Source organism: Anolis carolinensis, unplaced genomic scaffold (assembly GCF_035594765.1).
Source record: "Anolis carolinensis isolate JA03-04 unplaced genomic scaffold, rAnoCar3.1.pri scaffold_11, whole genome shotgun sequence".
NCBI lineage: Eukaryota > Metazoa > Chordata > Lepidosauria > Squamata > Dactyloidae > Anolis > Anolis carolinensis.
The window spans coordinates 2,058,111-2,080,991 of NW_026943822.1; the positions used below are offsets into that span (position 1 = coordinate 2,058,111).

Here is a 22,881-nt window from a genome sequence, read left to right on the forward strand (position 1 = left end):
TTTTCTAACCTATCTGGATGGCCATCTGTTAGGAAGGCTTTAGTGGGGTCTCTTCCACCTCTGGGATTCCCTCATGTGTGTTTTCTAACCTATCTGGATGGCCATCTGTTAGGAAGGCTTTAGTGGGGTCTCTTCCACCTCTGGGAGTCCCTCATGTGTGTTTTCTAACCTATCTGGATGGCCATCTGTTAGGAAGGCTTTAGTGGGGTCTCTTCCACCTCTGGGATTCCCTCATGTGTGTTTTCTAACCTATCTGGATGGCCATCTGTTAGGAAGGCTTTAGTGGGGTCTCTTCCACCTCTGGGAGTCCCTCATGTGTGTTTTCTAACCTATCTGGATGGCCATCTGTTAGGAAGGCTTTAGTGGGGTCTCTTCCACCTCTGGGATTCCCTCATGTGTGTTTTCTAACCTATCTGGATGGCCATCTGTTAGGAAGGCTTTAGTGGGGTCTCTTCCACCTCTGGGATTCCCTCATGTGTGTTTTCTAACCTATCTGGATGGCCATCTGTTAGGAAGGCTTTAGTGGGGTCTCTTCCACCTCTGGGATTCCCTCATGTGTGTTTTCTAACCTATCTGGATGGCCATCTGTTAGGAAGGCTTTAGTGGGGTCTCTTCCACCTCTGGGATTCCCTCATGTGTGTTTTCTAACCTATCTGGATGGCCATCTGTTAGGAAGGCTTTAGTGGGGTCTCTTCCACCTCTGGGATTCCCTCATGTGTGTTTTCTAACCTATCTGGATGGCCATCTGTTAGGAAGGCTTTAGTGGGGTCTCTTCCACCTCTGGGAGTCCCTCATGTGTGTTTTCTAACCTATCTGGATGGCCATCTGTTAGGAAGGCTTTAATGGGGTCTCTTCCACCTCTGGGAGTCCCTCATGTGTGTTTTCTAACCTATCTGGATGGCCATCTGTTAGGAAGGCTTTAATGGGGTCTCTTCCACCTCTGGGGTTCCCTCATGTGTGTTTTCGAACACGCCTCCCTGCAGTTGTCTTTCCTTCTAAACTTCTGCACCTGAACAAATAAACTCAGGGAGAAAAGTCTTTTAATTTACAAAGTCGGGGTTACAAAGTGACATGGATGGCACGGAGTGTAACGGGGTGGGGGTGGGGAATATCACAATGGGGGGGCTTTCCCCCCTTCTTCCCCACCTTCCCCTGAAGACCTGAGACAAGTGCAAGAAGAGAAGGCCCGTGGCAATGCAGAGTGTGTGGGGGAGAGGCGGGGAGGGGGCACAATGCCCTGTGAAGCATCATGGGAGCAAGTATGGGTGCTGGGGGGGGGGGCACATGGGGCCTCGTTGTCCAAAGATCCGTGGGCTGACGGACGGAGAGGAAGAGGTGCTGAACCCACAGACCGTGCGCAGGGCCTTGCAAGATGCAGCTGGACGTGGACAGCATCGTCACCCATCCACACACACACTTGACACTCAGAGAGAGAAGCAGGGAAACAGAGAGAGAGACATATGGGGAGGGGTCCCTACTGGGTGGCCTCCTCGAACCACTTCCGGATGGGCTCCCTGTTCTCGGCCACCCAGGCGATGTTGGCCTTGGTCTTCTCCAGCGCCTGTTCCAGGGCCCTCGTCCCCGAGCCAAAGCCCACCTCCGCGTTGTCCGCCTTGAACTGCTCCAGCTGGCGATGACGGAAAAAGGAGTCAATAAAGGGGGGGGGGGGAGTGTATGCCAACTTCATTATACAAGCCAATGCTTTCCCAAACTTATTTGGGTGAGACCACAAATGGGCAGCCAGGACTGGGATGGGCGGAGTTACGAGCTTTGAGGCAGGGCTGAGCCTCTATCCCTGTCCTGGACACAGGGGGCGGAGCTAGAGGAGGGGGCGGGGCCTCTTCCCAAGTGCCTGATGGGGCTGAACCTCTATACTCCGCCCCCATGTTCTAACAAGTGCCTCAGGGGAAATATAGAGGCTCAGCCCTGTCTTGGTAAGAGGCCCAGCCCCACCCTTTAGTCCTAAAAGGCCTCTCAGGAGAGGTATAGAGGCTCAGCCCTGTCTCAGGCTTTTGGGAAGAGGCTCCGCCCCTCCTTTGGCCTTGCCCCATGTCCTAATAGGTGCCATCACCGCCCCCCTGGATCTCTGCAGCCCCCAGCAGGGGGCAGTAGCACCCACTTTGGGAATCACTGATGCAAGCCGTTCACCTGAGAGATCTTTTTATCTCACAAAACAGGGTCCCTTGTCATGGCCACAAACTTGTCTAAATTTTACAAGCAGTTTTTTTACACTTGCTGCTCTATGGCCCTTGCTTTCAACTTGTAATGTAATCCCATATTATTATTATTATTGTTGTTGTTGTTGTTATTATTATTATTATTAAATTGTAATAACTATTACAGGAGTTTTCGGCTAGTGATTTGTGTGTATTTCTCTGTCTCATTTTTTTAATTGTTGACTAGCTTGGGTATCTGGCATTGCCCGGGTTATTTGAAAAAGTCAGTTTTGAATTGTATAAAATGCCTAACGTTGTGGGTGAACTACAACTCACATCATGCCAACTGAAACCCGAGAAACTCTGTCAGTACTTAAAGTTTGTTATGCTGGGTAAGTTTGCTCTAGAGCAGGCATAGGCAAACTTGGGCCCTCCAGGTGTTTTGGACTCCCACAATTCCTAACAGCCGGTAGGGAACAGTGGGAATGGACCTTGATTATGGGAGTTATAGTTCACCTACATCCAGAGAAACTGGGACCCCTGCCGACAATTGACTGGGACCAAACTTGGCACAGAGGAGCCTCATGATCAGCTGAACATACTGCAGGGGTTAGTGGGAATGGAACTTGATTTTGGGAGTTATAGTTCACCTGCATCCAGAAAGCACTGAACCTTGATGACGTCAGATCTGGACCAAATTTGGCACACAGACCCAAAATAGCCAACTGTGCATACTGGTAGGGTTTGGGTGTGATTGACCTCAGGTCTGGGAGTTGTAGTTCACCCTTATCCAGAGAGCCCTGAATCCAGCCGACGATGGATCTGGTCCAAACTTGGCATACAGACCCAAACATGGCCAACTGTGAATACCAGCAGGGTTTGGGGGTGATTTCCCTGGGAATCTGGGAGTTGTAGTTCACCCTTATCCAGACAGCACTGAACCCAGCCAGCAACAGATCTGGACCAAACTTCAGCAATATTACCAAACACCCCAAAACAAACAATGCCTTCTTCTAATCATCTGGACACCGCTGGGTCCTCAAGCTAGTCAGTAAATAAAAGAGGGTGCTCTGCCCAAAAGGGAGAAAGTGGCTGAAAGGGCAAGAAGCAGGACAGAGAAGATAAAATCCAGAAAGGAACGGAGAAAGTGGAGCCAGGAGCACAAATGACAGGATACTCACAGTCAAAAGAAGAGAATCCAGGTCTGGAAGCCGAGAGAAAGATCAGAAGAAGAGCAGAAGGAAGAGCTGGGATGAGAAGAACTAGAGACAAGCAGCAAAACATTGCAAAGAGATCTCCGCCCAAACCAGAGCAAAAACAAACCAAACATGGCAAAATTTATGAGACTGGCTGAACTTTGTCTTTGCGCAAGGGACATGGAGCACATTATAGTTTGCTGGGACACTGTCCACCAATTTAACAAAGTTTCAGCCACAAAAACAAAGTTTCTAAAGTAGAACAAGGACTTTCAAAGTAAAGACAACCCAATTAAACAGGAAATAAGACTTTCAAACCAGGAACAGATTTCTACAACTACAGTAGAGTCTCGCTTATTCAACATAAACGGGCCGGCAAAACATTGGATAAGTGAATATGTTGGATAATAAGGAGAGATTAAGGAAAAGCCTATTAAACATTAAATTATGTTATGATTTTACAAATTAAGCACCAAAACATCATGTTATACAGCAAATTTGACAGGAAAAGTAGTTCAATATGCAGTAATGCTATATAGTAATTACTGTATTTACAAATTTAGCACCAAAATATCATGATGTATTGAAAACATTGACTACAAAAATGTGTTGGATAATCCAGAACGTTGGATAAGCGAGTGTTGGATAAGTGAGATTCCACTGTAATACATAATATTATATGCATATTGCATAATATTATATGCAATATAATATAATACATAATAAAATAATGTAATAATGTAATTTTATTAGTATCTATTTTTATTTCTGAAATTTACCAACCTCGGCTTATTTATACTGGAGTCAATGTTTTCCCAGGTTTTTTTGTGGTAAAATTATTATAAAAGCTATGAAAATTCACCAAAAATCAGATGATAAGGGAAACGTTCTGAATTTTGGTGAGCTAGCAGTGGTAAATGGGTTCTACCACTGTACTAAGTTTGAAGAAGATAGCTCAAAAAAATGAGGACGGAGAGTCCTGTAAAGTCCCCCCCCCCCCCCCGGTGCTGTTTTTGGCGACTGCGCATGCGCGTCTGCCATTAACGAATTAATTTTGAATATTCCAAATACAGTAGAGTCTCACTTATCCAAGCTAAATGGGCCGGCAGAAGCTTGGATAAGCGAATAACTTGGATAATAAGGAGGGATTAAGGAAAGCCTATTAAACATCAAATTAGGTTATGATTTTACAAATTAAGCACCAAAACATCATGTTATACAATACATTTGACAAAAAAGTAGTTCAATATGCAGTAATGTTATGTTGTAATTACTGTATTTACGAATTTAGCATCAAAATATCACAATATATTGAAAACATTGACTACAAAAATGGCTTGGATTATCCAGAGGCTTGGATAAGCGAGGCTTGGATAAGTGAGACTCTACTGTATTCTTAAGTTTCAAAACTTTTTTGAGCCAAATTTCGGAAGTAGTTTCAGAAACGGAGCACCAGCGTCCCCTACTTTAGAAGCGAGTTTAGAACCATTTTTTTCATGGATCGCTCATGTCTAATGTCTACCTATTTAGGTATAGTAAACACACACTCCCCAGCTGTGTTTCTCCCACCTGGCACAGCCCTTACCTGCTGGAGTTCAAATTCAGAGGCAAACCTCTGCGTTACTCCTTGGATGAGGCTGGAGAAGGAGAAAGAGCCTCCGCCGTACCTGACATCAAAGGAGGAAAGTGGGCAGAGGGGTTGGTCAATCTGGACAAGCAGCCACGCAGGCAGCCCCCACCCCACCCCACCCCCAATAACCCCCAACCCACACTCACTGCTCGAAGAGGGTCTTCCAATTGGCACGGACAAAGTCCCATACCAGGGTCTGCCCAACCACGTTGCTGGCGATGCTGGTGATGGTGGAGGTGGCATCCTGCCGGCGGATCTGGTCGCTCAGCGTGTACTGTAGGTACCTGCCAGGGGGAAAAAGGAGAAGCACATGGAATAATAATAATAATAATAATAATAATAATAATAATAATAATAATATTTGATTGAAGTCAAAAATTAGAAAATCCTCAAAACACAGCAGACAAAGAATCAGTACAAGAAAACCGCACTACAAACTAGAGCTGACAGCTGGCACAACAAAACATTGCGTGGAAAGTTCCTTGACAAAATTGAAGGAAAAGCTGAGAAGGGGAAGACCTGGCTCTGGCTCACAAACGAAAACATTGACTACAAAAATGCATTGGATAATCCAGAACCTTGGATAAGCGAGTGTTGGATAAGTGAGACTCTACTGTATTATCAGTGGGTTTTTTTCCTGAGGCAACGCTGATGGAATAGTTCCAGGAGTTGAGTGTGATGCCTGTAGACGGTCCACTACCAAAACAATGTCTACTAAAAGGCAGACTGTCTTGGATAATACAGAACCTTGGATAAGTGAAGCTTGGATAAGTGAGACTCTACTGTATAGGCATACACATATATGCATGCATATAAATATATGCGCCACACTCCACTCTGCTTAGAGCAGGCACCCTCACACTGCGGCCCTCCAGCTGTTTGGGCCTCCAACTCCCGGAAGCCTTAGCCAGCTTGTTCGATAGTCAGGAATTCTGGGAGTTGGCGGCCCAAACAGCTGGAGGGCCGCAGTGTGAGGGTGCCAGGCTTCGAGACCCTGCGCCCTTCGTGGCTCACCTCTGGAGGATCCAGGTCTCCTGGCTGCAGGCCAAGGCGCTGCGGAGCTTGTCAGCCTCGGAGACCACGGTGGCGTTGCGGAACATCTGCCAGGCAAAGTCCCAGGCCGCCTCGTCCCCTGTCCGGATGGCACTGCAGTAGATGCTGGAGCGCAGGTTGGGTGCGATCCTGGAAGAAGAAAAATAATAATAATAATAATACGAAGAAGGCAGTTGGCAGCCCACCCTTGGGCCAGGGGCCGCTCTCCAAGGTCCTGAACTGCACATCAAGTCACTGTGGCACTTTCCTTAGTTACTCCACCCACCAAGGTGTCCTGATCTTGCAAAAAGATCTCCTGCCTTCAGCATTTGATTGGGGGGGGGGGGGCTGAAGGTTTTTAGGCTAGAGCTGTGCAAAATGGTCATGAATCCTCATAAATCAGATCAAATTCGTTACATCTGTGCATATGAATCAATATTAAAAACATGCAAGAAAGAGGGGAGAAAAATTTTAGAACTGAAACACTGTCATAATCTCCGATCTTTGACATCTCAGGACGCAGACCAAGCACTGACAAAGAACAGATGCCAGCCATAAAATGGGCCAGCCATAAAACCTCAATTACCCTCTGGTATGTGAGAGCCCCTATATAAATGGGCTACAGAGAAGGTTCTGGTTTTCTGTACAATAAAACCTGTTGGAATCTACCAGTGTGTGTCTTGGTGCTTTCTCCTAGTGGAAGACTTACCCGCATCACAACTGGAAGAAGAGAACCTAACAAAATACCAGAATCTGGTACCAAGAAAATCGCCGAGTTTTGAAATATTTTTTCATTGATCCCACAGTCCTACTACCGGCCATTAATGAATATGAGGGACCGGCGGCCAGTCGCCACCCGAGAACGGCCAGGGCGGAGGCACTTACGGGTTGGCCGCCGGGTTTTCTCTCCAAGCGTTGAAGAGGCCGGTGGCCAGTTCCTGGCATTCGGGGATGGCGTAGGAGCAGGCGGTGCTGATGGCCGAGATCTCGTTGTACCTGGGGAAACAGGGGAGCCCCCAAAGAGTCGTTTCTTCATTAACACCCTGGAAGGGGGCGTGGCTTATAGAGGTGGGCGTGGTTCCTGCTCAAGGAGGCGGGGCTGAGCCTCTCCCCTAGTCCAAGATACAGGGCTGGGAGGGGGAGGTGGGCGGGGCCACAAATGGGAAGCCAGGACTGGGATGGGCAGAGTTACCAGCTCTGAGGCAGGGCTGAGCTTCTATCCCTGTCCTGGACACAGGGGGCAGGGCTAGAGGAGGGGGCGGGGCCTCTTCCCAAGTGCCTGGTGGGGCTGAACCTCTATACCCCGCCCTCGTGTTCTAGCAAGCGCCTCAGAGGAGGTATACAGAGGCTCAGCCCTGTCTCATGGTCTTGGGAAGAGGCCCCACCCCCACCCAGCCCTGCCCTATAGTCCTAAAAGGCCTCTCAGGAGAGATACAGAGGCTCAGCCCTGTCTTGGGCTCTTGGGAAGAGGCCCCGCCTCCACCCCAGCCCCGCTCTTTAGTCCTAAAAGGCCTCTCAGGATAGGCATAGAAGCTCAGCCCTGTCTCAGGCTCTTGGAAGGAGGCCCCGCCCCCTTCCTTAGCTCCGCCCTCTGTCTCCCAACAAGCACCTCAGGAGAGGTATAGATCCTCAGCCCTGTCTCGGGCTCTTGGGAAGAAGCCACGCCCACTCCTCTAGCTCCGCCCCCTGTGTCCTAACAGGCGCCTCAGGGGCTCAGCCCTGTCTCCAGCACTTGGTAAGAGGCCCCGCCCTCCCCTGGCCCCGCCCCCGTGTCCTAATAGGTGCCGGCTGAACTGCTGATTTGAAGATTGGGTTGCTGACCTGAAGATTGCTAGTTTGAATCTGCGAGATGGGGTGAGCTCCTGTCTGTCAGCTATAGCTTGTGGTGTCGTGACAGAAGCCTCCCAGTTAACACATCCAGGGGTTCCCTGGGCAACGTCTATAGACGGCCAATTCTCTCACACCAGAAGCAACTTGCAGTATGTTCTTAAGTCGCTTCTGACACGATAAAAAAACCCAAAAGCTTAGAGAGGCTCTTTTGTTCGACAAGACTCACTGATCCATGAGGCTGGAGGGGATGGTGGTCCAGTTGGAGGTGACGTCCTTGAAATGATTGAAGAGAGGGGTGATCTGTTTCTGGATGTATTTCTGTTGAGGGAAAGCAGGACAGACATGGTTGGACTCACTTTGAAAGCCTTGCTCCCATTTGCCTTCAAGGTGATGCTGAGGCTTTTAGTTTGGCTTATTATGTTTGTATGGATTTTAAGTGGATTTTTAAATAGCATTCATAATTAAATCTGTTGTAATGGTTGTATATATTATTTTGCAGTTTAATATATTTGCCCCATGTTTTTATGAGAGAACCGATCAGGAAATGACATTTATAACCCAGGAACACAAATCGTGCTGCATGCAAATGTGAGTAGATCAATAGGTACCGCTGCAGCGGGAAAGTAACGGTGGTCCATGCAGTCATGCCCTTGGAGGTGTCTATGGACAACGCCGGCTCTTCAGCTTAGAAATGGAGATGAGCACCATCCCCTAGAGTCAGACATGACTGGACTTAACGTCAAGGGAAACCTTTACCTTTTATATTAATATTATTTTATATATGTACTAGCTGTGCCCGGCCATGCGTTGCTGTGGCAAAGTGGTGGTGGTATTGGTTAAAAATTGTTGTGTAATTTTTATTTGACGTTATTTGCATTTTTTATTAATTTTATTGTAAGTTATATTTTTATTTATTATATTTTATTATTTTCTTGTATTATTTTTAGTTATTTTCTGTTATTATAGTATTTTATTGTATTAATTTTTAGTGTTTTTTATTATTTTTTATTGGGTTGCTAGGAGACCAAGTTGGAGGAGCTTAGCCTTCTAACTGGCAGCAATTGGATAAAAGCAATTATTCCTCTCTCTCAAATCAGGACTTTATTTTTCTTTTCTTTTTGTTTTATCAACCTAAAGGCGTGGATGATGGGTTGTGTTGTCAAATTTCGAGGTTGCGGGGCCTGTAGTTTTGTTGTTTTGTGGGTCGCCATGATGCCATCACTCTTTTATATATAGAGATATTAATAATACTAATGAGGAGCCCTGGTGGTGAAGTGTGTTAAAGCACTGAGCTGCTGAACTTGTAGACCGAAGGGTCGAAGGTTCAAATCCCGGGAGCAGAATGAGAGCCCGCTGTTAGCTCCAGCTTCTGCCAACCTAGCAGTTCGAAAACATGTCAATGTGAGTAGATCAATAGGTATTGCTTTTTCGGCTTAGAAATGGAGATGAGCACCAACCCCCAGAGTCGGACACGACTGGACTTAACGTCACGGGAAACCTTTATCTTTACCTTTTATATTAATAATACTAATAATATATTTTATATTATTTGTATATACTTATTATTATGTGAAATGATATTATTAACATTATATTTTGCATTATTATTTTATATACTTCTTATCACCCGGCCCCCTTCCGCCAGAGCCTTGCTCCGCTCACCCTCATGGGCCCGTAGACATCCGAACGGTCAAACATGAGCCTGAAGTAGCCCAGGTTGCTGAGGGCGGCATCCCAAGGCAGGTAGTCGGTCTCGTTGGCCAGGTAGCGCGTTGTGTCGAGGGCCAGGATGGTGCTGACCTGCCCCGCTCTGCAAAGCAAAGAGCCCTCCCCACCGTAAACCAGGAGTTTCCTTCACGCCACTCACTCCCCTCTTTGGAAGAACTTTATCCTTCCCGCTGCCTTAAGAAAGCTCAAAATATATCCTTAAGGATCCACCTCAACCCTGGATATACTTTTGTAAATTTCATGGCATGATGTTCAATGACAATAAAGTTATCCTATTCTCTCTCTACCTACCAACGTACTTACCTAGTATCTATTTCAGTGGTTAGAGCATAGAATCATAGAGTTGGAAGAGACCTCATGGGCCATTCGGTCCAACCCCCTGCTGAGAAGCAGGAAATCACATTCAAAGCACCCCCGACAGATGGCCATCCAGCTTCTGCTGGACTATGACTTCCTTCTGTCCAGACACTATCTTCCTATCGATGCAACCTAGAATTGCATTGGCCTTTTTAGCTGCTGCATCACACTCAGGTTCTTCTTATGATCTACTAAGATTCTTGGATCCCTTTCACATAGACTGTGATCAAGTCAGGTGTCACCCATCCCATATCTGTGCATTTCATTTTTTTTTCTACTGAAGTGTAATTTCTCCCATTCAAATCCATTTTGTTGGTTTTGGCTTAGCTCTCTAATGCGTTCAAGTCACTTTGGATCCACTGGGATATGAGCTCTATCTCCCAATTTGTTTTCATCTGCAATTTCATATGCATGACCTCTATTTGTAGAATTGTTATAGTATTTGTGTGTTTTCTGACTGTGTTGTGACCCATCTTGAGCCATGAAGAGAGGTGGACAAGGGGTCCAAACTTATTTGGCCAGAAAAAATATGACTCAGTGCCCCCTGGAAAGGGGGCGTGGCTTAGAGGGGTGGGCGTGGCTCCTGCTCAAGAGGGCGGGGCTGAGCCTCTCCCCTAGTCCAAGATGCAGGGCTGGGAGGGGGAGGTGGGCGGGGCTACAAATGGGCAGCCAGGACTGGGATGGGCGGAGTTACGAGCTCTGAGGCAGGGCTGAGCTTCTATCCCTGTCCTATGGCCAGGACACAGGGGGCAGGGCTAGAGGAGGGGGCGGGGCCAATTCCCAAGTGCCTGACGAGGCTGAACCTTTATACCCCGCCCCTGTGTTCTAACAAGCGCCTCGGGGAGGTATACAGAGGCTTTTGGGAAGAGGCCCTGCCCCCATCCCTAGCCCTGCCCCTTAGTCCTAATAGGCCTCTCAGGAGAAGTATAGAGGCTCAGCCCTGTCTCGTGCTCTTGGGAAGAGGCCCCGCCCCCATCTCTAGCCCCGCCCTTTAGTCCTAATAGGCCTCTCAGGAGAAGTATAGAGGCTCAGCCCTGTCTCGGGCTCTTGGGAAGAGGCCCCGCCCCCATCTCTAGCCCCGCCCTTTAGTCCTAATAGGCCTCTCAGGAGAAGTATAGAGGCTCAGCCCTGTCTCGGGCTCTTGGGAAGAGGCCCCGCCCCCCACCCCTAGCCCCGCCCTTTAGTCCTAAAAGGCCTCTCAGGAGAAGTATAGAGGCTCAGCCCTGTCTCAGGCTCTTGGAAGGAGGCCCCGCCCCCTTCCCTAGCTCCGCCCTCTGTGTCCCAACAAGAGCCTCAGGAGAGGTATAGAGGCTCAGCCCTGTCTCGGGCTCTTGGAAAGAAGCCACTCCCACTCCCCTAGCTCCGCCCCCTGTGTGTCCTAACAGGCGCCTCAGGTGCTCAGCCCTGTCTCCGCCACTTGGGAAGAGGCCCGCCCCTCCTCTGGCTCCGCCCCCATCTCCTAATAGGTGCCATGACCGCCCCCCTGGATCGCTGCAGCGCCCACCAGGGTGCGGTAGTGCCTACTGTGATTGACTGATTGGCAGGAGAGGGCATTGGAGGGATGCCCACCTGCGCATGTGCCCTTTTGCACAGACAACAGGTGATTTTGTGTGGGGGGGAGCACCGAGAGAGGCAAGCTTCTCACCTGGCCAGGTTGAAGGCATCGTCAATCAGCTGAGCCCGGTTGAGGACTGGGATTCCCTGGGGAAGGAAGAGCAGAGGACAGAGGTTGGAAAGGGATTGGGGAGATGGAAGCCCTTCACTGGGGGTGGCATCCCAAGACCCACATGGCTGGACTAGATGACCCTTGGGTCCCCTTCCGACCTGACCTGTGCCTGAATCGGGACCCAGAATGATTGGGGGGGGGGGACTGTCACGTGGTCAGGTGGTGGGTCAAGCCAAGCTGTCACCCACCGTATGGTTGTTGCTCAGCTGCTCCATCAGCCGGTCCCAGTTTCCCTGGTCATAGTTCACACGGAAATATCCAGTAACGTTAAGGTTGAGCAGCAGCCACTTGTTTGGGGTTCCGGTTGCAGTAAAGTCAGGCACATTCGCTGCAGAAAGGAGCAAGACAAAGGTCAGGTAAAGGTTTTCCCCTGACTCAAGTCTAGTTGTGTCTGACTCTGGGGGTTGGCGCTTATCTCCATTTCTAAGCTGAAGAATTGGAATAATAATAGTAATTATTATTATTATTATTATTATTATTATTATTATTTTGGGTCATCAGATCAGCTGTTGAACCAAAATGCAGACTGTGCAAGGAAACCGACGAAACCATGGATCATATCCTCAGCTGCTGTAAGAAAATCGCACAGACAGGCTACAAACAGAGGCACAACTACGTGGCCCAAATGATTCATTGGAACTTATGCCTCAAGTACCACCTCCCAGCAGCAAAGAACTGGTGGGATCACAAACCTGCAAAAGTATTGGAAAATGAGCACGCAAAGATACTGTGGGACTTCTGAATCCAGTCTGACAAAGTTCTGGAACACAACACACCAGACATCACAGTTGTGGAAAAGAAAAAGGTTTGGATCATTGATGTCGCCATCCCAGGTGACAGTCGCATTGACGAAAAACAACAGGAAAAACTCAGCCGCTATAAGGACCTCAAGATTGAACTTCAAAGACTCTGGCAGAAACCAGTGCAGGTGGTCCCGGTGGTGATGGGCACACTGGGTGCCGTGCCAAAAGATCTCAGCCGGCATTTGGAAACAATAGGCATTGACAAAATCACAATCTGCCAACTGCAAAAGGCCACCCGACTGGGATCTGCGCACATCATCCGAAAATACATCACACAGACACTTGGGAAGTGTTTGACTTGTGATTTTGTGATACAATATCCAGCATATCTATCTTGTTTGCTGTGACATAATAATAATAATAATAAACATCAACAGTCCTAGATACTTGGGAAGTGTTTGACTTGTGATTTTATGATACAAAATCCAGCATATCTATCTTGTTTGCTGTGTCATAAAATAAAATAATAATAGTAATAATATATATCAACAGTCCTAGATACTTGGGAAGTGTTTGACTTGTGATTTTATGATACAAAATCCAGCATATCTATCTTGTTTGCTGTGTCATAAAATAAAATAATAATAATAATAATAATAATAATAATAATATACATCAACAGTCCTAGATACTTGGGAAGTGTTTGAGTAGTGATTTTATGATACAAAATCCAGCATATCTATCTTGTTTGCTGTGTCATAAAATAAAATAATAATAATAATAATAATAATAATAATAATAATAATATACATCAACAGTCCTAGATACTTGGGAAGTGTTTGAGTAGTGATTTTATGATACAAAATCCAGCATATCTATCTTGTTTGCTGTGACATAATAAAATTATAATAAATAGAGTAAAATAATAAATGTAACAATACCAATAATAATAGAGAAAAATAATAAATATACAATATATAGTTGAGTATAAGCCGACCTGAATATAAGCCCACCAGGACCCTCACCCGAGTATAAGCCGAGGAGGTTTTTTTTCTGTCCTAAAAAAGGGCTGAAAAACTAGGCTTATACTCGAGTATATACAGTAATAATAATAATAGCTGCCCAAAGCCTTAGAGGAGAGAAAAGCAGGGTATAAGTGAATATCCTAAATGTGTTGTCGAAGGCTTTGATGGCCAGAATGACGGCTCTCCTGGTCTGAGTGCCTCTAGTTTTGTTTGCTATGTTGCTTTGGCGAGGCCTACCTGTTGTTTGGGTGAGCCAGAGCAGGTCTCCTTGGCCCTCAGAGGTCATCCAGGTGACGGGCACGATCCAGGTGTAGCTGCAGGACAAGGCCGAGCCAGGTGAGGAGGGGCAGGGCTCCAAAAACAGCAGCCCTGCCAGGCGGGATGGGGCTCGGGTGGCCGGGCAGACAAGGCACCCCTCTGTCACCCCCTGCTTACCCGAAGGGCGAGGGCCGCTGGACGGAGGAGTTGCCCAGAAGGAAGTGCTGTTGGGTGACCTGCCCGGTGGCCGTGTCCACGGTCAGCACTGGGAAGCCCATCTGCAGAGTCCAGGTGTCCATGATGGCCTGGATGGAGCCCGGGAGGCTGCTGCTGAACCCGTCCTCGTCCACCGCCTGCCGTGGATCGAGAGGAAAGTCAGTGGAGGGTCAAGGGGGCCAAGAGCTTGACAACCTCAACTATATGCCAGTGTAGACTCATATGTGTTGGGAATCACCCTGGACTACTCAAGTCTAGATGTAGTTAGATAGATGATAGAGTTATATTGAGGGAATCCTTTCCCTGTTTCCAAAACATGCCTAGACAGGCTTTACTGTGTTTCACTCTATCCTGTTTACGTCACATCCCTTACTTTGAAGTTAGTAGAAATGTGAATCTCCAGGGACACTAACTTCTCATTGGTCAGAATGTCTTTTATGGCCCCAATAAACTGGACCATGAGGTTGGAACCATTTTGGTTCAGTCTTCTCCCTTTGTTCTTCAAGCTAACAACAACAGCTTGCCGTTCCTCCAGGCAAGATGTAACTATTTCGATGTTTGTTATTTTTCCTTTCTTATTTTTCCTTAGAAACCAGTCTAGAGTAGACTAGACAGCTCCCAAGCCTTTCTATCTACAATGGAGTTCTTTTTACCTGAATAAATGTTTTTGAACTTTTACTGAGACTCTGCAGTCCATTGCCATCCTAAATAGACAAAGGCTTCTCTTGCTCATCCGCATGTAAGTAACTGTTGCATTTGAAAGCTTTTGCTTTTGCTACTCTGCTGCCTTTGGGTGGAATCTCCCCCAGAGAGGGTTAAATTGAGTCTAACCACTCAGAGATTACCACAACAATATGATCCTATTCAAAGCGGATAATGTGGACTATCCACTTTGATAACCTGGATTATATGGCAATGTAGACTCATATGATCCTATTCAAAGCAGATAATGTGGACTACACACTTTCATAACCTGTGTAGACTCATATGATCTAATTCAAAGCAGATAATGTGGACTATACACTTGGATAACCTGGATTATATAGCAATGTAGACTCATATGATCCAATTCAAAGCAGATAATGTGGACTATACGCTTTGATAACCTGGATTATATACCAGTGTAGACTCACATGATCCAGTACAACGCAGACAATGTGAACTACCGGTTTCGATAATCTGGATTATGTGCCAGTGTAGACTCATATGATCCAGTTCAAAGCAGATAATGTGGACTATGTGTTTTGATAACCTGGATTATATGGCAGTGTAGAAGGGACCAGAGTATCACTAGAATTTATCCATGCACAAACACTTCTGGCAATCAAATAGTAATGATAATGAAAAAAGGAAAAACAAAGAGACCGATTTCCCAAGATCTGAGAAATTAGAGGGAACGTTAACCAAAGAACAGGGGCTCCACAACCAGAATGGGGAACAAGTAGAAATAAAACAAGTAGATATAAAACAAGTAGAAATAAAACAAGTAGAAATAAAAAAGACTCAAGAGGGCTGGCTTGGTGGCACGCTCCCATAGACTTCACTATGTGACACCATCATTTTTGTTATCAAAGCACATAGTCCATATTATCTGCTTTGAACTGAATTATATATTGGTGCTATCATAAAAACATGGACAAAGTTTATTCAACTGCAAAACTTTGTCCTTGCGGAAGGGACATCCTGCTATCGCACGTTTTGCTCTAGTTTTGCAATAAATATAATAACAACAACAATAATAATAACTTTATTTTTGTATCCTGCCTCCATCTCCCCGAAGGGACTCGGGGTGGCTCACATGGGGACAAGCCCAACAACACAACATAAGTTAAAAATACAGCGAGTGTTGTGGTGGCGCAGCGAGTTGGAGGTTTGAATCTGGGGAGCAGGTTGAGCTCCCACCGTTAGCCCTAGCTTCTGCCAACCTAGCAGTTCAAAAACATGCAAATGTGAGTAGATCAATAAGTACTGCTCCGGCCGGAAGGAAAATGTGTGCCATGCAGTCATGACCTTGGAGGTGTCTACGGACAACGCCGGCTCTTGGGCTTAGTGTCCCGGCTCTCTCCTATTGTCTTTGCAGTTTGTTGATGCACCTAGATCACGCATTAGAGCTCCCTAGCTCCCTAGATCAAACTAAAGATCCCATAATCAGAGTCCGGTGTCCTACCAAAGCTCCCACCTGCTTGCCCCGCTCCTCCCCTCCATGTATTAAAGGGTCCCAGGTGGGTGTCTGCACCTACCTTCTGCAGGTGTTCCCAGAGGTTGCTGTAGACGGTGTTTCCATAGGCATAGGTGTGGAGGTACGACTGCGGAGACACAAAAGCCAAAGTGAGGGCCTCACCCAGAGGCAGTTCAACCGCGAGGCAAACCAGGCATTTGTCTGTGGCACCATTCTGTAGGGGGCGCAATTGAGGCGCTCCCAGGTGCGCATGCATGTGCGCACATCTCCTGCCGCTTCTCGGCTTTGGTCTGGGCCCGCTCGGCTTCGGTGCCTGTGGCCACCTCCGGGGCCAGGCCCACACCTATGGCAGGCATCCTCAGAGATTGTGAGGTCTGTTGGAAGCTAAGTAAGTGGGGTTTGTATATCTGTGGAAAGTTCAGGGTGGGAGAAAGTGGGAATGTTGCAATTGGCCAGCTTGATTAGCATTTAATGGCCTTGCAGATTCAAAGCCTGGCTGCTTCCTCCCTGAGGGCATCCTTGGTTGGGAGGTGTTAGCTGGCCCTGGTTGTTTCCTGTCTGGAATTCCCCTGTTTTCAGAGTGTTGTTCTTTATTTAGGCTTTTCCTTAATCCCTCCTTATTATCCAACATTTTTGCTTATCCAATGCTTTTATTTTTCAGAGATTGGTTTTGGGGGGCACCAACATTCTGTTCGCCTACACTTCAAAATTGCCTTGGGCCAGCCCTGGCCTCACCTGAGCCAGAGCCTCACCTGAGCCAGAGCCTCACCTGCAGCCCTTTTTTGAAGCGGTCCTCTGTGAGGAATTCGGAGAGCATCCTCAGCACCGAGGCTCCCTGCAGAGAGAGCAAGCAAGGAAGGAAAACAAAGTGAGGTGACACTATCCGATCCCTCCTGACAGATGGCCATCTGTTTAGAAACCCCCAGAGAAGGAGGCTCCAGCAGACTCCCAGGCAGTTTATATTCTTATTGAGACAAAATAATAATAATAATAATAATAATAATAATAATAATAATAATAATCACGATCTGCCAACTGCAAAAGGCCACCCTGCTGGGATCTGCACGCCTCATCCGAAAATACATCACACAGTCCTAGACACTTGGGAAGTGTTCAACTTGTGATTTTGTGATATGAAATCCAGCATGTCTATCTTGTTTGCTGTGTCATAATATAATAATAATAATAATAATAATAATAATAATAATAATAATAATACATCACACAGTCCTAGACACTTGGGAAGTGTTCGACTTGTGATTTTGTGATATGAAATCCAGCATATCTATCTTGTTTGCTGTGTCATAATATAATAATAATAATAATAATAATAATAATAATAATAATAATAATAATAATAATACATCACACAGTCCTAGACGCTTGGGAAGTGTTCAACTTGTGATTTTGTTATACGAAATCCAGCATGTCTATCTTGTTTGCTGTGTCATAATAAAATAATAATTTTATTTTTATACCCCGCCCCATTTCCCCAAAGGGACTCGGGGCGGCTTACATAGGGTCAAGCCCAGGGTAAACAGGCAATGTAAAAACACAATAAAACAAATCAATCAACAGTAAAACAGATCGTAAAACTAATAAGATCACATAAAATAGACAGACTTTGATAAAATCCTGGGTTGGCTCCTAAAAGGGACTGGGCCAAAGAAAGTGTCAGTAGTGTCAGATACAATCGGGGGGAGGACAATACCAGAACTATTGTCCCAATTAAAGTGCTGGGGAAGGCGTAAACAAAGGAAACTATGGCCGGCTAAAGGAATAAAGTTCAATAAAGATAAAATAAGCAACAGCTCAGTCCTTTACTATGGAAGTCAGTCACCAAAGGCCTGTTGGAAGAGCTCTTCTGAAAAGTAAGGAGGGTAGGGACCCCCAAAGCTCATCCAGTCCCACCCCCTTCTGCCATAAAGACAATCCCTTCCCAAGGAGTCCCCGCAGTAGGTTAAACTGCTGAGTTGTGGAACTTGCTGACCGAAAGATCAGTGGAACGAAGAGACACTCAGAGACGTTGGTAAAACTATTTACAAAGTTTTACTGTATGCAGCAGTAATCAACACAAACAGACTTGCAGACAACAAACGAACACAGGACTGTTCTGTTCTCCAACAAAACTTGACTCGAACTCTAGGCAGACAGAACTGAACTGAACAGAACTGAACTGATGCAATCGTTATGCACAAACACTTGTGTCTGGATACTCCCTAGTTCCAGCCACACATCAAGGTCATCATGATTTTTAATGCCTTTTAAATTTAGTTGTGTGTTTTTGTATTTGATATTATTGTATGTTGGTTTTATATCTGTAAGCCGCCCCAAGTCCCTCTGGGGAGATGGTGGTGGGCAGGCCTGTAGCGAGGGGGGGTTTTTAGGGGTTCAACCCCCCCCCCCCGAAATTTTTCAAGTTATAAAAAAAATCTCATTTACTCATGAATTGTAACTGGTTAACCAAATCCCCATGCTAAGTCTATGAGATGCAAAACATTAAGAGTCCCTCCAGGCACTATCTCAAGCAGATATTGACAGGTTTGTAGCGGGGAGAGGTATGTGCTAGGGGTTCAACCCCCCCCCCCCCCCCGAAATTTTCAAAACCCCTCGCGAAATTTTTTTCTGGCTACGGCCCTGGTGGCGGGGTACAAAAATAAAATTATTATTATTATTATTATTATTATTATTATTATTATTATTATTATCATAGCTTCTTGGCAATTAACTTTTTCCACATTGTGGTACATTCTGGATGATGCACTCAGTTGCAATACAAGCATGGCACAAATTGCATTTAAACACTATGAATACACCAATCCCACATTAACAAGGTACTGCTCCAGCAGGAAGGTAAGGGCACCCATGCAGTCATGGAGGTGTCTACGGACAACGCCGGCTCTTCGGCTCAGAAATGGAGATGAGCACCAACCCCCAGAGTCAGGCACGACTAGACTTCAAGTCAGGGGAAAACCTTTACCTTTGCCTAATCCCTTGCCAACACATGGAGGCATCACGGAGGCCGAAATGCTCCAGGTAAATGCACCCGAAGTCAAGGCCGAGCCCTTTGAGGCAACCGGCGATGGCATTTCTATTGCCCAGGAATTTTATTTAATTGGCCTCATAGTTCAGGGTCTGGGCTGGCGAACCCACTGTCGTTCCCTCCTGGATTGCTGTTTTATTGTGTTTTATGGGGCCGATGTGTTTATCTTATCTCCACCGGCTGGTACAGTTTTTGCTTATCACGCACATCCTCTCACCTTGCTGTAGGCGATGGCGTCAAAGACTTCGCTGATCTGAGCCGGGCTGTTGATCTCCGACTCGTTGAAGGACAGCGGGTGCGAGGAGACCAGCGCGTCAATGGCCATCACCCGGTACACTTCGTTGCTCACCATCAGGTCTTTCTGCAAAAAAAAATGCAAGCCTCTTTCAAGCATTATGCCTCTGGCCCTTTAAGATCGCTCTGGAGCAGTGCTTCTCAAACTGGGGGTCGGGACCCCCCCCCCGGGGGTGTCAGAGGGGTCGCCAAAGATCATCAGAAAACACATCCTGTATATACTCAAGTATAAGCCTAGTTTTTCAGCCCTTTTTTTAAGACTGAAAAAGCCCCCCTCGGCTTATACTCGGGTCAGGGTCCTGGTTGGCTTATATTTGGGTCAGCTTATACTCAAGAATATATGGTATATTTATTATTTTTCTCTGTTCTTATTGGTATTATTACATTTATTATTTTTCTCTATTATTATTGGTATTACAGTAGAGTCTCATTTATCCAACATAAACGGGCCGGCAGAACGTTGGATAAGTGAATATGTTGGATAATAAGGAGAGATTAAGAAAAAGCCTATTAAACATCAAAATAGGTTATGATTTTACAATTTAAGCACTAAAACATCATGTTATACAACAAATTTGACAGAAAAAGTAGTTCAATACACATTAATGCTATGTAGTAATTACTGTATTTATGAATTTAGCACCAAAATATCACAATGTATTGAAAACATTGAGTACAAATTTGACAGAAAAAGTAGTTCATTACACATTAATGCTATGTAGTAATTACTGTATTTATGAATTTAGCACCAAAATATCACAATGTATTGAAAACATTGAGTACAAATTTGACAGAAAAAGTAGTTCATTACACATTAATGCTATGTAGTAATTACTGAATTTATGAATTTAGCACCAAAATATCACAATGTATTGAAAACATTGAGTACAAATTTGACAGAAAAAGTAGTTCATTACACATTAATGCTATGTAGTAATTACTGAATTTATGAATTTAGCACCAAAATATCACAATGCATTGAAAACATTGAGTACAAATTTGACAGTAAAAGTAGTTCGTTACACATTAATGCTATGTAGTAATTACTGTATTTATGAATTTAGCACCAAAATATCACAATGTATTGAAAACATTGAGTACAAAATGCGTTGGATAATCCAGAATGTTGGATAAGTGAGTGTTGGACAAGTGAGACTCTACTGTACCTTGACATTTATTATTTTTCTCTATTATTATTGGTATTATTATTGGTATTATTGGTATTATTTTTCTCTATTATTGTTGCTATTATTACATTTATTCTACTCTATTTTTATTATTATTAATAATAATACATTTATTATTTCACTCTGATCTTCTTCTTCTTATTATTATTAATGCATTTATTATTTTACTCTATTTATTACTACATGTATTATTTTCCTGTATTTATTATTATTATTATTATTACATGTATTATTTTACTCTATTATTATGAAAAGGATACATAGGTACATTTACATTGCAGAAGATGAGAATAATGATTTGATCAGACTTGGACAATGTTACCTTAAATTTGAGCTTTATGTAAATATTCAAAAACATTTAACCTACCGATGCCTCAATTAATGTAATTTTATTGGTATCTATTTTTATTTCTGAAATTTACCACCCTCGGCTTATACTTGAGTCAATATTTTCCCAGTTTTTTTGTGGTAAAATTAGGTGCCTCGGCTTATATTCGGGTCGGCTTATACTCGAGTATATACGGTATTTATTTTTTTTGTCTATATAATCATAGAATCATAGAGTTGGACAGGACGCCAAGGGCCATCTAGTCCAATCCCCTTCTGAAATGCAGGAAAAACACAATCAAAGCCCTCCCAACAGATGGCCGTACAGCCTCTGTTTAAATCCAGAGCCTTGCTCCACTGCTCAGCACTGCCTCTCTCCACTCAAAACAGCACACAAAGAGAGCAACTCACAATATTCCAAGTGGGCTCGGCAGCATTCGCCCCCAGGTATTCCACGTAGGACGCAAAGCCCTCGTTCAGCCACAGATCGTTCCACCAGCGGAGAGTCACCAGGTTCCCGAACCACTGCCAAGAGAAGGAGGAGGAAGGTCAGTTGGCCACTAACAAGGGTCAGGAGCCCACATGCATCAGCAGGGCTTGTCTCTTAGTGTGCCTTGGATCCAGGCTCTGCTTAGAAACCTCCAGAGAAGGAGATAGATAGGATAGATAGATAGATAGATAGATAGATAGATAGATAGATAGATAGATAGATAGGATAGATAGATAGATAGATAGATAGATAGATAGATAGATAGATAGATAGATAGATAGATAGATAGATAGATGGAATCCTGGAGCTGGAAGAGACCACAAAGACCATCCAGTCCATCCTATAGAATCATAGAATCATAGAATCATAGAATAGTAGAGTTGGAAGAGACCACATGGGCCATCCAGTCCAACCCCATTCTGCCAAGAAGCAGGAAATCGCATTCAAAGCACCCCCGACAGATGGCCATCCAGCCTCTGCTTAAAAGCCTCCAAGGAAGGAGCCTCCACCACGGCCCCGGGGAGAGAATTCCACTGGTGAACAGCCCTTCTCACAGTGAGGAAGTTCTTCCTGATGTTCAGGTGGAATCTCCTTTCTTTCCTGTAGTTTGAAGCCATTGTTCCGTGTCCTAGTCTGCAGGGCAGCAGAAAACAAGCTCCCTCCCTCCTCCCTAGGACTTCCCTTCACGTATTTGTACATGGCTATCATGTCTCCTCTCAGCCTTCTCTTCTGCAGGCTAAACATGCCAAGCTCTTTAAGCCGCTCCTCATAGGGCTTGTTCTCCAGACCCTTAATCATTTTAGTCGCCCTCCTCTGGACGACTATAAGAGATAGATAGAAGATAGATATGACACTAGACTTGGAGGTGACCCCAATGAACATCTAGTCCATCTAAGAAATAGACAGATAGAGACCTAGAGTTGGAGGTGACCCCAATGGACTTCTAGTCCATATAAGAAACAGATAGATAGATAGATAGATAGATAGATAGATAGATAGATAGATAGATAGATAGATAGATGGGACCCTATAGCTGGAAAGACCAGAAGGGCCATCACATCCATCCTTTTAGAGATAGACAGACAGACAGACAGACAGACAGATAGATAGATAGATAGATAGATGGAATCCTGGAGCTGGAAAAGACCACAAAGGCCATCCAGTCCATTCCATAAGAGATAGATATGCGATAGATAGGACCCTAGAGTTGGAAAGACCACAAGGGCCATCACGTCCATCCTTTAAGAGAAGATAGATAGATAGATGATTGATAGATGGAATCCTAGAGCTGGAAGAGACCACAAAGACCATCCAGTCCATCCTATAAGAGATAGATAGAAGATAGATAGGACCCTAGAGTTGGAGGTGACCCCAATGAACATCTAGTCCATCTAAGAAATAGACAGATAGAGACCTAGAGTTGGAGGTGACCCCAATGGACTTCTAGTCCATATAAGAAACAGA

The 22,881-nt window shown here is 45.2% G+C and overlaps 1 protein-coding gene across 2 annotated transcripts in view; it reads right to left on the bottom strand.

Moving 5' to 3' along the window:
• Positions 1 to 1,023: 1,023 nt before the first annotated feature.
• Positions 1,024 to 22,881, bottom strand: part of anpep (alanyl aminopeptidase, membrane) — a 43,365-nt gene continuing 21,507 nt past the window's right edge. For both annotated transcript variants that reach the window (XM_062963071.1, XM_062963072.1), the window contains exons 7-21: positions 21,339 to 21,452; positions 19,337 to 19,480; positions 16,846 to 16,911; positions 16,138 to 16,203; positions 13,859 to 14,034; positions 13,661 to 13,737; positions 11,844 to 11,983; positions 11,575 to 11,630; positions 9,507 to 9,654; positions 8,071 to 8,162; positions 6,900 to 7,010; positions 5,997 to 6,164; positions 5,129 to 5,266; positions 4,938 to 5,019; positions 1,024 to 1,627 (exon numbers count right to left, since the gene is read on the bottom strand). In XM_062963071.1, coding sequence (XP_062819141.1) covers positions 1,475 to 1,627; positions 4,938 to 5,019; positions 5,129 to 5,266; positions 5,997 to 6,164; positions 6,900 to 7,010; positions 8,071 to 8,162; positions 9,507 to 9,654; positions 11,575 to 11,630; positions 11,844 to 11,983; positions 13,661 to 13,737; positions 13,859 to 14,034; positions 16,138 to 16,203; positions 16,846 to 16,911; positions 19,337 to 19,480; positions 21,339 to 21,452 — 1,731 coding nt within the window. In that variant the 3' untranslated portion in view covers positions 1,024 to 1,474. The remainder of the gene's footprint in view (positions 1,628 to 4,937; positions 5,020 to 5,128; positions 5,267 to 5,996; positions 6,165 to 6,899; positions 7,011 to 8,070; positions 8,163 to 9,506; positions 9,655 to 11,574; positions 11,631 to 11,843; positions 11,984 to 13,660; positions 13,738 to 13,858; positions 14,035 to 16,137; positions 16,204 to 16,845; positions 16,912 to 19,336; positions 19,481 to 21,338; positions 21,453 to 22,881) is intronic.